Source organism: Balaenoptera ricei, chromosome 8, assembly GCF_028023285.1.
Source record: "Balaenoptera ricei isolate mBalRic1 chromosome 8, mBalRic1.hap2, whole genome shotgun sequence".
In the NCBI taxonomy this organism is placed as follows: domain Eukaryota; kingdom Metazoa; phylum Chordata; class Mammalia; order Artiodactyla; family Balaenopteridae; genus Balaenoptera; species Balaenoptera ricei.
This window is the reverse complement of record NC_082646.1, coordinates 18,242,634-18,256,469: the sequence shown is the minus strand read 5'-3', so window position 1 is coordinate 18,256,469 and position 13,836 is coordinate 18,242,634. Positions and strand designations below refer to the sequence as shown.

At 37.6% G+C, this 13,836-nt stretch overlaps 1 protein-coding gene across 10 annotated transcripts in view; it reads right to left on the bottom strand.

Annotated features, from left to right (window-relative positions):
* Nucleotides 1–13,836, bottom strand: part of USP28 (ubiquitin specific peptidase 28) — a 56,458-nt gene that overhangs the window by 16,284 nt on the left and 26,338 nt on the right. For 6 of the 10 annotated variants that reach the window (XM_059930362.1, XM_059930367.1, XM_059930369.1 and 3 more), the window contains 7 exons: nucleotides 12,203–12,289; nucleotides 11,347–11,484; nucleotides 10,332–10,405; nucleotides 8,725–8,804; nucleotides 7,314–7,462; nucleotides 5,434–5,561; nucleotides 2,746–2,841 (listed from right to left, as the gene is read on the bottom strand). In XM_059930362.1, coding sequence (XP_059786345.1) covers nucleotides 2,746–2,841; nucleotides 5,434–5,561; nucleotides 7,314–7,462; nucleotides 8,725–8,804; nucleotides 10,332–10,405; nucleotides 11,347–11,484; nucleotides 12,203–12,289 — 752 coding nt within the window. Of the gene's footprint in view, nucleotides 1–2,745; nucleotides 2,842–5,433; nucleotides 5,562–7,313; nucleotides 7,463–8,724; nucleotides 8,805–10,331; nucleotides 10,406–11,346; nucleotides 11,485–12,202; nucleotides 12,290–13,836 lie in introns of those variants that run through there. The other 4 variants (XM_059930363.1, XM_059930370.1, XM_059930372.1 and 1 more) reach the window with 2 other exon arrangements.

Genomic DNA, 13,836 nt, shown 5'->3' with positions numbered 1-13,836 from the left:
CACATTTAGGCTCTTGTCATAAAAGTAAATTCTGTTTCTTAAAGCAAAAGAGATATATTATCATTACTCAAATCTGAAAATAATGCTGGTGAACTAGTACCCAAGGGTTTCTTCTCTGCTGCCCTTTAGATCAAGTGCTCTGCAATTAGGAAAAATGAGAGAGAAATCTGGAAATGGGAAGCAGGTATTGACAAAGGTCAGAGATAAGAAAACGCAAATCTTCCTTCTGTCGAGTCCTACGTACCCTATTATTCACATACTCATTCAACAGCACAGGCCAGGAATAAATTATTGAAGATTTCTTTGGGATTAGTAAATAATAAATGTCTTCAATATATAACCAAAACAACTAATTAATTATTTTAATAATACCCAATGTTCTGCCATTAGTAGCACATGCTACACTCAGTAAAGAGATTTACTTCAGTGAATTCTACAGTTCACTGCAGAAGACAGTCTAAATGGTACATAATTAACCTGACTCATTGGTACAGGTAAACTATAATCCTGGGATTCCATTTATAAAAGGATAGAGTCATTTCACATTTCTCTTCTCTAAAGAAAGTGAAAAAAGAAACAGGCATAAAACTAGGAAGAAGGAAAATTGTCTGTTTCTATATCAAAAAGGACATTATGAAACAAAAAAAATATAATGCGACTCAAATTCAACGTTAGAGGGTATGCAGCAAAGACACTTCAGATACTCTAATTGAAAGGAGAAATAGAATGATTTCTCCTGTGGATCTGCCTGCCACAGAGAGTTACAGCTTTCACCGAAAAGGATATTAAATATGTAAAACTAGAAGAACTTTGAAGAACTGTTCTATTCCTTACATCTATTTCCTTGGCTTAATTTCAGCTATCAGCTTACCTAAACTCAACTGGTCTTTCAAGATCTACTTTCTCCGTGAAGTCTCCCCTCCATATGCCGTGCCCCCAAATGCCAAAGGAACATCTCCCCTCTCTGAACTCCTACAGTACATGAACTAAACCTCTTGTCTATCCCATAGACATGGTTAACATGTCTTCTTAAGCTTTCAGTGTTTGTTGAAAGAAGTTATTAATACAGCACTGGCTTGGACCAAAGGAAACATCTTCTTACTGGCACTGCAGCATTGATAATCTGTCATAAGATTTTAAGTCATTCTTTTACATCTGTAACTCTTCTCAGGTTTGCTGTATTTTAACCTGATACTTATACAAAATTTCAGGAAAAAATTTTCTCTAAGAAACTTATCTTCAATTTTATGACAATCATTTTTCTGTTCTTCTATTGAATTCCTTTAGACCAACTACTTCATACAATGCAGCACTTGTATTAATTTAGTAGAATCAGAGCAAAAGTAGTTTCAAAAAAGATGTCTACACTGTACACAAGAAATCTTATTTTTAATATTAGAGTACCTTATAGAAGAAATGGTGAACATTTTTATTTTTTTAAATAATAAAAGTAATGCATGCACCTGGTAAGAAAACAAATACAAAAAAGTGTAAAACAAACCACAAAAGCCATCCATCCCCATCTCACTTCTACCACCTAATGGTATCCACTAACAGTGTCTTGTATAGATTCCCAGGATTATGTCACACACAGACAAGCAATTTTTAAAAAAATTACCCAAGTAAAATTATCTGAAATTTTAGAAGTCACTTTATTTTAAAAAGAAAGTAGTATCATACTATAGAAAATGCTCCTGTACACTATTTTAAAATCTAAATAAGCCAGAATGCCTTGCTGGTTACTGGCAAATTGAGTATTTTTGAGCTATAATGCATCACGTATATCTGGTTGTATAAAAACAGAACTTTCCAATCGTACAAAGTATCACTAAAACCTTAAAAGTAAAATATTGGCACAGGTATAAAGTCCCATAAGTCACTTCCAGGAGTATGTGAGGAATCAATCCCCAGCTTAAGTCTATATTTAGATAACTAGGTGATGGATCATAATACCTCTTGGATAAGTTCTTCCTAAGTGAGAGAGACGGAGCTGGGGAGGGGCACCTATAGGTACAGGGTCTTTCTCGGGCTGGTATGGAAGGTTCTGCCCGTCAGGGAAATTACTGAGCTAGCAATGAAGTGGGTAGAGGTGGGGTGGTAGCAGCAAAAATGCTAAGTAGATAAAGGGGGAAAAGCCACTGACAGTGTACTTATGATTTCCTTCCTGCACATTAGATCAATGGGCTCTCTTCTACTAGAGAGAAGTGACACTGACTCCTCCTTAGGAAGTCACGTGGCGATTCCACAGAAACAGTCCTTGCTGAACAGATGAACAAAAAGGGAAAGATCCCTCCACAGGAGAAAGGACTCGGTATGTGTCACAAATACAAGCCTTCAGTTTGAGTCAGCACCACTCTAGAGAGAACACCATTGTTTTACCTTCCCCAGGCACCTCAAAACTGCTTTCCCAAGACAAAGGGATTAGAATTTTGTGGCAGTTACCTCTCCTGTGTTTGTGAAAAAGATGGCAAGGAGAGCAGAAAAAGTAAAGAGCTGTGAAATCAGAACTTGGGTGCTCTTCAGTACAGTGCCAATTGTGTGACTTGGGTCACTAAGGTTCCCTGGGACTACTATTGCACACCTTAAAGACAGTTTCACACTTAAAAACACATTTTTCTTATCTATTTTATAAAATAACACTAGTTAATACTTAAACTCTCACTTTTTAGATAAAAGCAAATTTTCCGTTTTTAATATCCTACTCTATCTTTCACATTTCTAAGTACAAAGGTGCCTATGACTTACCTTTCCAGTTTTTGCTGCAGAACTTTTATTTCCTCTTTCAACTTTCGAATACACTCTCTCTTACTTCGAACAAGCTCTTTGCTCCTGTACATGTACCTAAGCAAATAATAATCCCACAAACACAATTTGTATTTAAAAACATTAATGACACAAAGTTTCAGCAAACTTGGGATACAAGGAAACTGCCTTAATCAGACAAAGGATATCTATGAAAACACAGAGCTAACATCATATTTAATGGTGACAGACTGAAAGCTTTCCCCTAGTATCAGGAACAATCCAAGAATGCCCACTCTTGCCTCTTCTATTCAATGTTTTACTGGAGGCATAGCCAGTGCAGTAAGGTAAAAAAAAAAGTAAAAGTCATACAGATAGAAAAGGAAGAAGTAAAGCTGCTTTTAGCTGCAGATAACATGATCATCTACATAGGAAATCTCAAGGAATCTACAAAAATGCATCAGAACTAATAAGTGAATTTATTAGTAAGGTCAAAAGATGCAAAGTCAATTTAAAAAGAAAGAGGAAAAAAATCTACTGCATTTCTGTATACTTGTTAAGAACAAACGAAAAGTAAAGTTTTTAAAAAAGCCTTATAATAACATCAAAAGCAATAATTATTTAGGGATAAACAATCAGATATGTTCAAGAACTGTACACAAAAAATTATAAATCACTGTTCAGAGAAATTAGCAAAGACTCAAGTAAATGGAGCTATACCATATTCATAGATTGAAGGACTAAAAATTGTTAAGATGTCAATTTCCCCAAGTTGATCTACAGGTTCAACACAGTCCCAATCAAAATCCTAATAGCTATTAGGGGTTTTGACAAGCTGCTTCTAATATTTAGATAGAAATGGATCAGAATAGCCCAAACAATTTTTTAAAAAGAATAGCAAAGTGGGAGGTTTACACTATCTGATGTCAAGATTTACAATAAAATCACAGTAGTCAAGACAATGCAGCACTGGCATAAGATTATACAATAGACAGAATAAAAACCTCCAGAAAACGGCCCACAAATTTAAGTTCAACTAATTTTTGAAAAAAGTACCAAGGTAATTCAATGGGGGAAAAGAGAGTCTTTTCAGCAAATGATGCTGGAATAATTGGACATCCGCATGCCGCCTCACCCACCCTGCAAAAAAAATCCCCTTACCTCATACCATATATGAAAATAAACTCTAAATGGGTCATAGACATAAATATGAGTTAAAATTACAAAATTTCTAGAAAAATATCGAAGAAAACCTTTGTGACCTTGGGTTGGCAGATTTCTTAATTAGAACACAAAAAACACAAACTATAAAAGGGCACTTGATATATTAGACTTCATCAAAACCAAAAACCCCTACGCTTCTAAAAACACCAGTAAAGAAATGGAAGTGACAAGTAGAGTTAGAAAATATTTGGATTTGTATCTAAAATATATAAAGAACCCTTACAACTCAGTATGAACACAACCAACCAAATTAAAAAGTGGACAAAAGATATGAACAGACACTTCACCTAAGAAAATATACAAATGACCATTAATTAAGCACATGAAAATATGGTCAACATTGTTAGGTATCAGGGAACTATAAATCGAAAGAAAAATAAAATACTCCTGCAAACCCAAGAGAATGGCTAAAATTTAAAAGACCGATAATTCCAAGTATTGGTGAGGATTTGGAGCAAATGTAGCTCTCATACACTGCTGACAGGAACGCAAAACTGTATAGCCACTTTAGAAAACAGTTTTGAAATTTCTTATAAAGTTAAAAATATACTTTTCATACAACAGCAATCTCACTCCCAGGTATTTTACCCAGAAGCACTAAAAACCACACCAAGACTTTTATGTGAAAGTTCACAGCAGCTTTATTCATAATAGCCTAAAACTGGATACATCTGAAATGTCCATCAACTAGTTGATGGAAAAAATATTGTGGTACCTCCATACAATGTAATACTACTCAATAATATTAAGAAAGAAATCACTGATATATGCAACAACATGGATGAATTCCAAATACATTATTCTAAGTGAAAGATGACGGCCACAAGAGGGCTCATACTGAATATTAATGTCCCTAATTATGACATTCCAAAAATGACAGAAGTACAGGGCCAGAAAACAAGTGGTTGCCTGAAGGTGGAGGGAAGGGACTGACGGCAAAGGGGCACGAGGGAACCTTCCGGGTGATGGAAATGTTCTATTATCTATATCACCTTCCGGGTCATGGTGGTATTACTTGGCTGTATACATTCGTTGAAATTCATCAGCTGTACACCTAAGAATGGTAACATTTCTTTGTATGTAAACTATATGTCAATAAAACAGACTTTAAGAAGATTAAAATTCTATAATGTAAGTCTGTCTAGGATTTTTTTTTTTTTCAGGAATACAAATAATATTAAGTGAGAAAGAAATACACAGCAGCTACTCCAGATACTGTTCACCAGACAGCAGGGCTTTCACCTAAAGCCTAGCTACTCAAATTGTGGTCCAGAGATCAGAAGCATCAAACAGCATTGCCCTGAGAGCTTCTAAGAAATGCCAACTCTTAGGTCGCAACCTAGATCCACTGAATCCAAATATGTATATTATCAGGAGCTCCAGGTGAGTCCTATGTACAATACACTTAGTATATGCTCACTTCTACTGCTACAACACATTAAGAAGACAATCAACCACAGAACTCACCTGTCCATATAAATGATCTGAGGAAATTCCAGCTTATTGTGAATTTTCTCTGGCTGACCAAGGGACTGATTGAACTCAAATCTTGAGAGTTCAAAGGTCAACACTGGAGGTAGTTTTGTAAACCAACGCTATGTCAGGAGTAGAAATGTGGGAGAGAAAAGTTAATTTTAGGAAATAGTAATAGCCAGATTTAAACTATCCCTCATCAGACTTTCTTCCTTTGGTAATCAAACTCATACTAGAGTTCTTTTTTTTTTTTTTTAATTCCAAACAGTAAAATGACCACTTAGAATCATGCCTTCTTAGAGAATATGGTTAAACACTTCTCAAGACTCCAAATTTACAAGCCAGTGAACAACATTTTAACTCAACTATCATCTTCAGAAATGACGACCCTTAAATACGTGAACTTCACCAAGAACCTACACATCATTCACGGCATCATCAGTATTCAAGAGGTTTAAAACCTGCAGAAAATGGCTAGCCTAACCAAAGAATTAGAAATTGTCCAGAAAGATTAATATGTGTACATATACTATATACTATTTATTTACAGTCTATTAACCATAATTTGAATCCCCTTTATTTCTAAAAAGGAAACTTGAAATAGCTTCATGATTATGAGTTCTGAAGTTTCTGAGAAAATCTCTGAGTTCCAAGAATTTACAGATCTCACAAAGGACTTAGTCAAATCAACCTATAATGTTGCCTTGAGTTTCAAGAACAGAAAGCACTGAATTATAAAGAAGATCTCAACTGTCACTGATCGTAGATGAGGAAAAAGCTAAACCAGGAAAGGCGTTTCTGTTCAATTCACCTGTATGCCAGAGGTCTGTATGAACAGCTTTAAAATGTTCCCTTTACCAAAGGTGCAAATAGCTATATTCCCTCCACATACCCTTGTCAGCATGAGGTGAATCCAGACAGCCTGCCTGACCACCTCAGAGCTATACCTAAATAGGCACAATTTTCTTTCTTTTTTTTAATAGAGAGGTCCCATTCTTGAATAGAGGTCTCCAGAGGTCTAAGTCGCTAATGAACCGTCCTTGCCTTTTGTAAGAGCAAGCATCAGCTCTGCACAGATGGCACAGATGACATGCCTCCCAATCAGGAATTAATACTTTCCTTGGAAAGCTAGGGAGGCAGTAGCTCTCTCCCAGTTCCAACACTGCTCTACAGCTAATGCACTTTTGACAAGGCTCATGTCAAGCTCCCTATTTAATTCAAGAAAGATTTTCTTTCTCTTATAAGTAATTACTGAGTTGGACTCATATGAGGCACAATTCTGTTCAAAATGTATGATGAAAGGAGAATAATCCAAGCTGTGTGGTGTCGGCAATTATGCTACAATGTAACTAATTCTTAACGGGAACTTGGAGATATTAATTACCCTTGCTTGCCCTGTAATTCCCCCTTTCTTTCCAACCCACAAAAATAAATAAATGAATCTTACATTTAAAAAATTTTAAAGCAAAGGCAGAATTTACAACTGAGAAAAGTAAACACTATAAGAGGGAAAATATTCTAAATGGCATACCATAGGAGTTAATCACTGTACTTTTACCCTCCGAAAATATGGAGGCAGTGGTTCTCCCTACTCAGGTACAGGTAGGCTTCAACAGAAAGAGAGAAACTTGATCATACTTAAAACGTCAGAAGCAGCATACAACCTTTATACGATTAACTCAAATTCATACAAGAATTTATTCATCAAACACTAAGACTCACTAACTCTTATCAACTCATGAGAGACTTCAGACTAGTTCAAGTCCTGTTAGTGTAAAGTTAGTTAATATGTGATGTGAAAACAGTCTGCCCAAAAGCTCAGTCCTATTTAACTGGCTTTGTCTTGGCAAAGCAAATAAAAATATCCAACTCACCTCTTGTCCGTATTTCACTGAATGATCGGAAGGAAGCAGCTCAATGTCACCCTCCACCATGGCCCCTTCCAAACATTCGTCTAAGTTGCGATAACCATTTACCTGAAGGGGATACTGGCCGAAGGTCTCATTGTTACAAAAGGGCTTCCCTAGGCAAAGAAACAGATTGCTTTTTTAAAGACATCACTACTGCTATCGAAAGCTTTTTTCCTGGCACCACAGAGACACTATCTTCTTAATTCAGCAACTTGCTGAGAACTGGTTAGAAGTATACTTAGCCGGGATGGCTACCTCTAACGAACCAGCGGATCCAGGCATAGATCATTAACAACTGCTAACATCACAAAAAGAAAGACAACCAACTATGCCTCCTGATCAAAGACGGTCCCACCACCTGTGAATTAGTCTTGACTAATTAAAAAGCCTTACCTGAATCTGGTCAAACTCTAGATCCAACTATCAAGTTACAAAAAGAGGAGCAAAGAGGAACATGTTAAACTGTATCACAGATATGCAAGCAGCAAAATTTTAGACTGTAGAGAACATAAGAGAACAAACAACCTAATTTCTTAAAAAATATATTTCAAGGAAGAAAGAATGGAGGGAAGGGACAGTCTGTAGATTTTGAAAAGAACTTAAAAGACCAATGATAAATGAACCACATTTGCATCCTGATTAAAACAAACTGTAAAAAAGTATACATATGGGGAAGTGTATTTATTTTTACATATGTAAAATTATATATTTATATACACATGAAATTGTAAAACAAATTGGGCGTTTGAACACTTGACTAGTTATATGATATCAAGAAATGCTGTTTTTTGGGAGTGACAGTGGATTAGATATTTTTTTTTGGCCACATGGCATGGCATGTGGAATCTTAGTTCCCTGACCAGGGATTGAACTGATGCCCCCTGCAGTGGAAGCACAGAGTCTTAACCCCTGGACCACCAGGGAAGTCCCTGGATTAGATTGTTTTACAAAGGCTATCAGAGGGGTAAAAGAAGACAGGTGTTAGATGGAGAATGATTGGCCATGTGTCCAACATGCAGCTTAGATAAGCCCCTAGAGTAGACACACTTTTGGCAGCCTGGCTCAATGAAACCTTGAGATTAGATAAAACAACAGAGAAAACTGATTAACATCAGTGTGTGTCTGACATTAATACCAGATTTAGGCTGTGCAAATATTACACAATTCAATATAGCAACTCTGAGACGAACACTGCGCCCATTTTACAGATGAAGAGACTGAGGATCCAGGATCTCATGTAATTTGTCCACGATCACACACATACTAAGAGGCAAAACAAGTATTCAGACCTGCATTTGTCTGACTCTCAAGCCATTTCACAGTAATACAGATGTGGTCAGAAGTCTAGAATTAACATTTAGAGCAGAGAATTTACCTTCATGAATCCCTTCAGTGAGGAAAGTACCGTAGAATAGCTGCACCATTGGATTTTCAGATTTGTTCCTGGGATTGCTGCTTTTAAAACAAGGAAACAATTCTGTATCATTTGGATCAGATAAGCAATACATTAAGCCAAACCACCATTCAAAAGCAAAAATAATACATTTGCATCAACCCTCAAAGATCTAAGTATGCTCTAAAATAAGTAACGGATTAGTTCAGTTCAAAAACTCATTGAATAGCCAGGACATGGAAGCAACCTAAGTGTCCATTGACAGATGAATGGATAAAGAAGATGCGGCACATATATACAATGGAATATTACTCAGCCATAAAAAGAAACGAAATTGAGTTATTTGTAGTGAGGTGGATGGACCTAGCGTCTGTCATACAGAGTGAAGCAAGTCAGAAAGAGAAAAACAAATACCGTATGGTAACACATTATATATGGAATCTAAAGAAAAAAATAAAATGGTTATGAAGAACCTAGGGGCAGGACAGGAATAAAGATGCAGATGTAGAGAATGGACTTGAGGACACGGGGAGGGGGAAGGGTAAGCTGGGACGAAGTGACAGAGTGGCATGGACTTATATATACTACCAAAATAGATAGCTAGCGGGAAGCAGCCGCATAGCACAGGGAGATCAGCTCGGTGCTTTGTGACCACCTAGAAGGGTGGGATAGGGAAGGTGGGAGGGAGGAGATATGGGGATATATGTATATGTATAGCTGATTCACTTTGTTGTACAGCAGAAACTAACACACCATTGTAAAGCAATTATACTACAATAAAGATGTTAAAGAAAATTAAAATTAAAAAAACAAAAAAACCCCTCATTAAACAAGTATATGCCCAGCACTGTACCAAATTCTGGAGACACAAAGGCAATACAGGCATGATCCCTGGCCTTACAGAACTGAAATTCTAATAGGGGAGTCATACATGCAAATACATGTGTGTGTGTACATTCAATATATACATCTATATCCAGTGACAGAAATATATAAGGTATAGAAGTCATATAAAAGTAAGAATGAACCCTCTTGTGCAGTTTTCCAAATGAATATGAAAATGTTTTCCTGGTGGCACAATAGAGATGGAATGAAAACAGCTTATTTCTATAAGCCTATCTTAAATTAACTATGTAAGATGTTATTTGGAAAGCTGTTTTATGAGTTTTAAAAAAAAACTTAGGAAGCAAGTATCTCTGCATCTGTATTTGGCAAGGGCTATTTATAGTCTTTGCTTTGAATTTTACTTCTGTCAGTGACTGAAATAATTCAATGTATTCATATTATACCTCCATTCTCACATCAAGGATTGATTTGTATCTTTCAATACTTTTACAGCACAGGTGATGACTTTTAAAAAGTTAATAGTTATGACCCTTTTACAAAAAAAGTTACAGGTTAATATGATTATCTACAGGGGGAAAACCAAAGGCAAGGGGGATAAACAATGACAAATATGAGTGGTTACCCCACAGGGTTTGGTAAAAATCAGCAATTTCTACTTGAGAAGAATAATTTCCCCCCAAATCATAATTCTCACTGGCCCGCTGTGAGTAGGAAGGATGTACAAACAAATCCTCAACACTCACTTAACATTAACAGCTAGCTGGAATGCGTCCTCTAGCCAATCCAGGAGCTTGTGTGTGAATTCACTCACATCTTGCTGTAACAGACGCACAAATTGCATAAGAGTTAGACCCAACAGTATACTTAGGGAAATGAAAATTTGCCCTTATCCCACCAATGATTAAGATTCTATTACTACAAAGGATTTCTTTTTCAGGTCCAAATATCGTGAAGATACAAGGAATATTGGAACCCAGCTGCTGCAGACAACACACAAGACCCACTGGGCGATTTCTGACTAGGAGGAAATGGGAACACTACCCCTTCCAGCCACATCTATTTGTAACAAACAAAATCTTCCAGTTTGGCCTTTAAAAAAAGGTCCAAAGAACAGACTGAAGTCCTCTAGAACAATATGAGATCTGAATGGAGAAAGGAAACCTTTATGAAATGTTTTGAGAATTTTGTAGAACTGCAGGACCTTTAGACAAATAGAGAAAAAAAGTAATTTTATGAAGAAGAAGCTGCTCTAATAGTGATAGCTTTGATCTGAATAGGAGGTAGGGAAAGGAACGTACTAGAGTCTAGAAGAGAAAAACTGCTCAGAAAAGCTACTGAACTCAGGTTTAGATCGTTTTAAAAATAGGATTTCTATGTGGGCCATTCCAAGACAAAGGTGCAGACAAAGGATAGACTTTCCTTTTCTCGGTGACCCTCTGCCATGATTTACCGAGATATTTTCCAATCTCCTCCTTTCTACTTCAACAGCCCCTGGAAAATTCTATTCTTTCTACTATTTTTTCTTCTTTCCTTTAAAAGAGCCAGCCTCCCCCACACAACATGTACATGCACACGCGTTTTTTTTTTACTTGTTCCTTAGGCATTACAAAGGGCAAAAGCAGGCACCCGGCGTCCTGCATAGTCATGTTCATAGCTCATGACACAGCTGAAACAAGACAACATCACAGTAGTAGTAACAAGGCATCACTGCAAACTGCAGAGTCGAGGGAAAGAACGAGGACTACGGGCTTCCTGTACCTGCTGCTCCTCAGGCGATCGGAATGCTCCCTTTAAGAGGTCCAGGGCTGCTGAAGGGTCTACAAACTTGCGATTTGATCCCATCATCAGAGCAAACAAATACTGAAGCTCCTGCATAAACACGATATTTCTCTTTTCCTGCAGGGAAGATAGTGATGTGTACTCTTATAACCTCATATTTGGAAAATGTGAACACATAAAGAAAAAAGTCGTCAACAATCTCTCCCTAATTTATATTTACAAAGTTCTAGATTGGAATCAGGTCTCAAACTGTTACAGGTACTCTGATAAAGTCTGTGTAGGGGACTGCCCTAAACTCGAGAATATCCAAGTAGAAGCCAGAGAGAGAATAAGGTCAGAGAGCAAAAGTGTTTATTTTCTAAAACCGCTGCCATCCCTCCTTTTGGGAAAGGCATCACCAAGGGAAATCCTGGGAAGGGTTGGTTAGATCTCGGCAGGAGGCTATATCCTTTGGCAAGAATGGACTAGAGACTCTTCTAAGAAGGCCCAGGCCTCCCGGCATCAGGTCATCCACTCTGCACCCCTCAGCGCAAGCAACTAAAGGAGCCTGAAGAAGGTGCAAACAGAACAGGGATTTCTAAACCTCCCACCCAGAGGCAGAAAAGCTGAGGCCATCAGGGTGACCTGCCACTTTCTTAGAACTGTTTTCCTAATTTTATTCCTGCTTAACTTTACATTATTCCTTGTCACAAAGAAAGAAAAAGAGCCATTTGGAAATGAAAACAAATGTTGTACAAGCCAAAGAGCATCACAGTAACCAGCTTTAACCAAAATTAAAAGGCCTTTGGGAAGAATGGGACTAAACAACAGTGAAGATTCCTTGACACCAATTTACCGTGTGACTCGGACAATTTTCAAGTACGTTCTGTGGTAGGCTATAGCTGAGGACAAGTCTTCGGAATTCAGGCAATTGAAACAGAGACTGAAATAAAGAAATGGATTAATAGCCTTTCTTTCAAAATAACTGCAGCAAAAAAATATTTTTTACCTTAAAAGTATGTACAACTGTCAACCTAGTAATTCTACATCTACTATGTCTAAGGAAATAATAATGACTACGCATAAAAATTTCACCGAAACAATGTTAATCCTTTTTAGGAAAAAACCAGAAAAAACCTAGTGGCTAGCAGGAAAAGATTAAATAAACTATAGTACATCTGTATAGCAGATTATTATATAGTCATTAAAATAATACTGTAGAAACAATGTTTTCATAAAAGGACAGCTACACAGTAAAAATGAATGATCAAGAGCTGCATGTATCAACATAGAGGTATCTCAGAAACATTCTGTGTGAGAAAAAGGTGTAGAAAGATAGAGTATTATATTGTTCATAAGAAGTTTAATCATATAAAACAACATGGTACACTGTTTAGGGTTACATATACCTGTGGTTGTATCTGTGGTGAAGGGGGTGGTATGACGGGCAATGGGTACAATGGGGACTTAACAGTACAGGGATTTGAGACATTTCTTTCTAAAGCTGGTGGTGAGTACAGCGGTGTTTACTATTCGCCACTCTTTGTCTTAAATACCGTATTTTAAGAAAGTTTAACAGATATCTCCTGGCTGGCAGAATTAGGGAAAGGAATTCCTTTTTACTGTTTGTAAATCATACATTTTTCCAACTACGAATATCTTTTGAAAGTTAATGTTTTAAAAAATCTCTTGTATGAATATAACTCCTCATCCCAACATAATGCTCAGATGACAAACCCCTCCAGCCCACAGGCTGGAACTCCTGAAGCAGCATCCTGGGTGGCCTGTAAGCCTCCGACTCCCCTCACTCCACTACAAGCTCTACTGGGATTCAGCCAATAGGAGGAGTGTACACCTGGGCTGGGAACTTAAGTCAGGTTAGGACGTGATACCAAAGTTCTACCTGGAGCCAGGGCTGGGATGCTCCGCTCTACAGACAGCCCAGTCTCTTCTCCTCCCACCTCCCAGGTCTACCTAGCGCATCTCCGTTCCTCCTGGCTTCATCCCTACTCGGCTGACTACCCCATAGCACATTCCATGACTTCTGTTCTACCTTGAGAAAAATGGCTTTATGTTCTCAAGTCCCTTCATCACTCCACCTCCTCACCTTCACCAAAATCTGGCTTTTTCCCCAAGACGCTATTATTCTTAAAAACTACAACCGTGTGAGCTAATATTACTCATTTCCCAAAACCAATATCAACTTCATCCTCCAACAGCTGCTTCTTCTCCTGTAGTCTTGTATCACTAACGACACCCTCCTCCTCCAGGCATCAGAGTTTAGAACTTCAGAATAATCGTTGACTCCTTTCCCTTTATCAACCATTTACATCCAGGAAGAAGTCCCTTGCACTCCGCCTCTGGGGCGCTGTTTGATTCATAACCACCTCCTCTCTATCAGTCCCTATCACCTGCTCTAATCAGACTCCCATCACTGCTCACCTGGATCACGGCACAGCGCCTCCCAGCCTCTAGAACCTCCTCTGTACC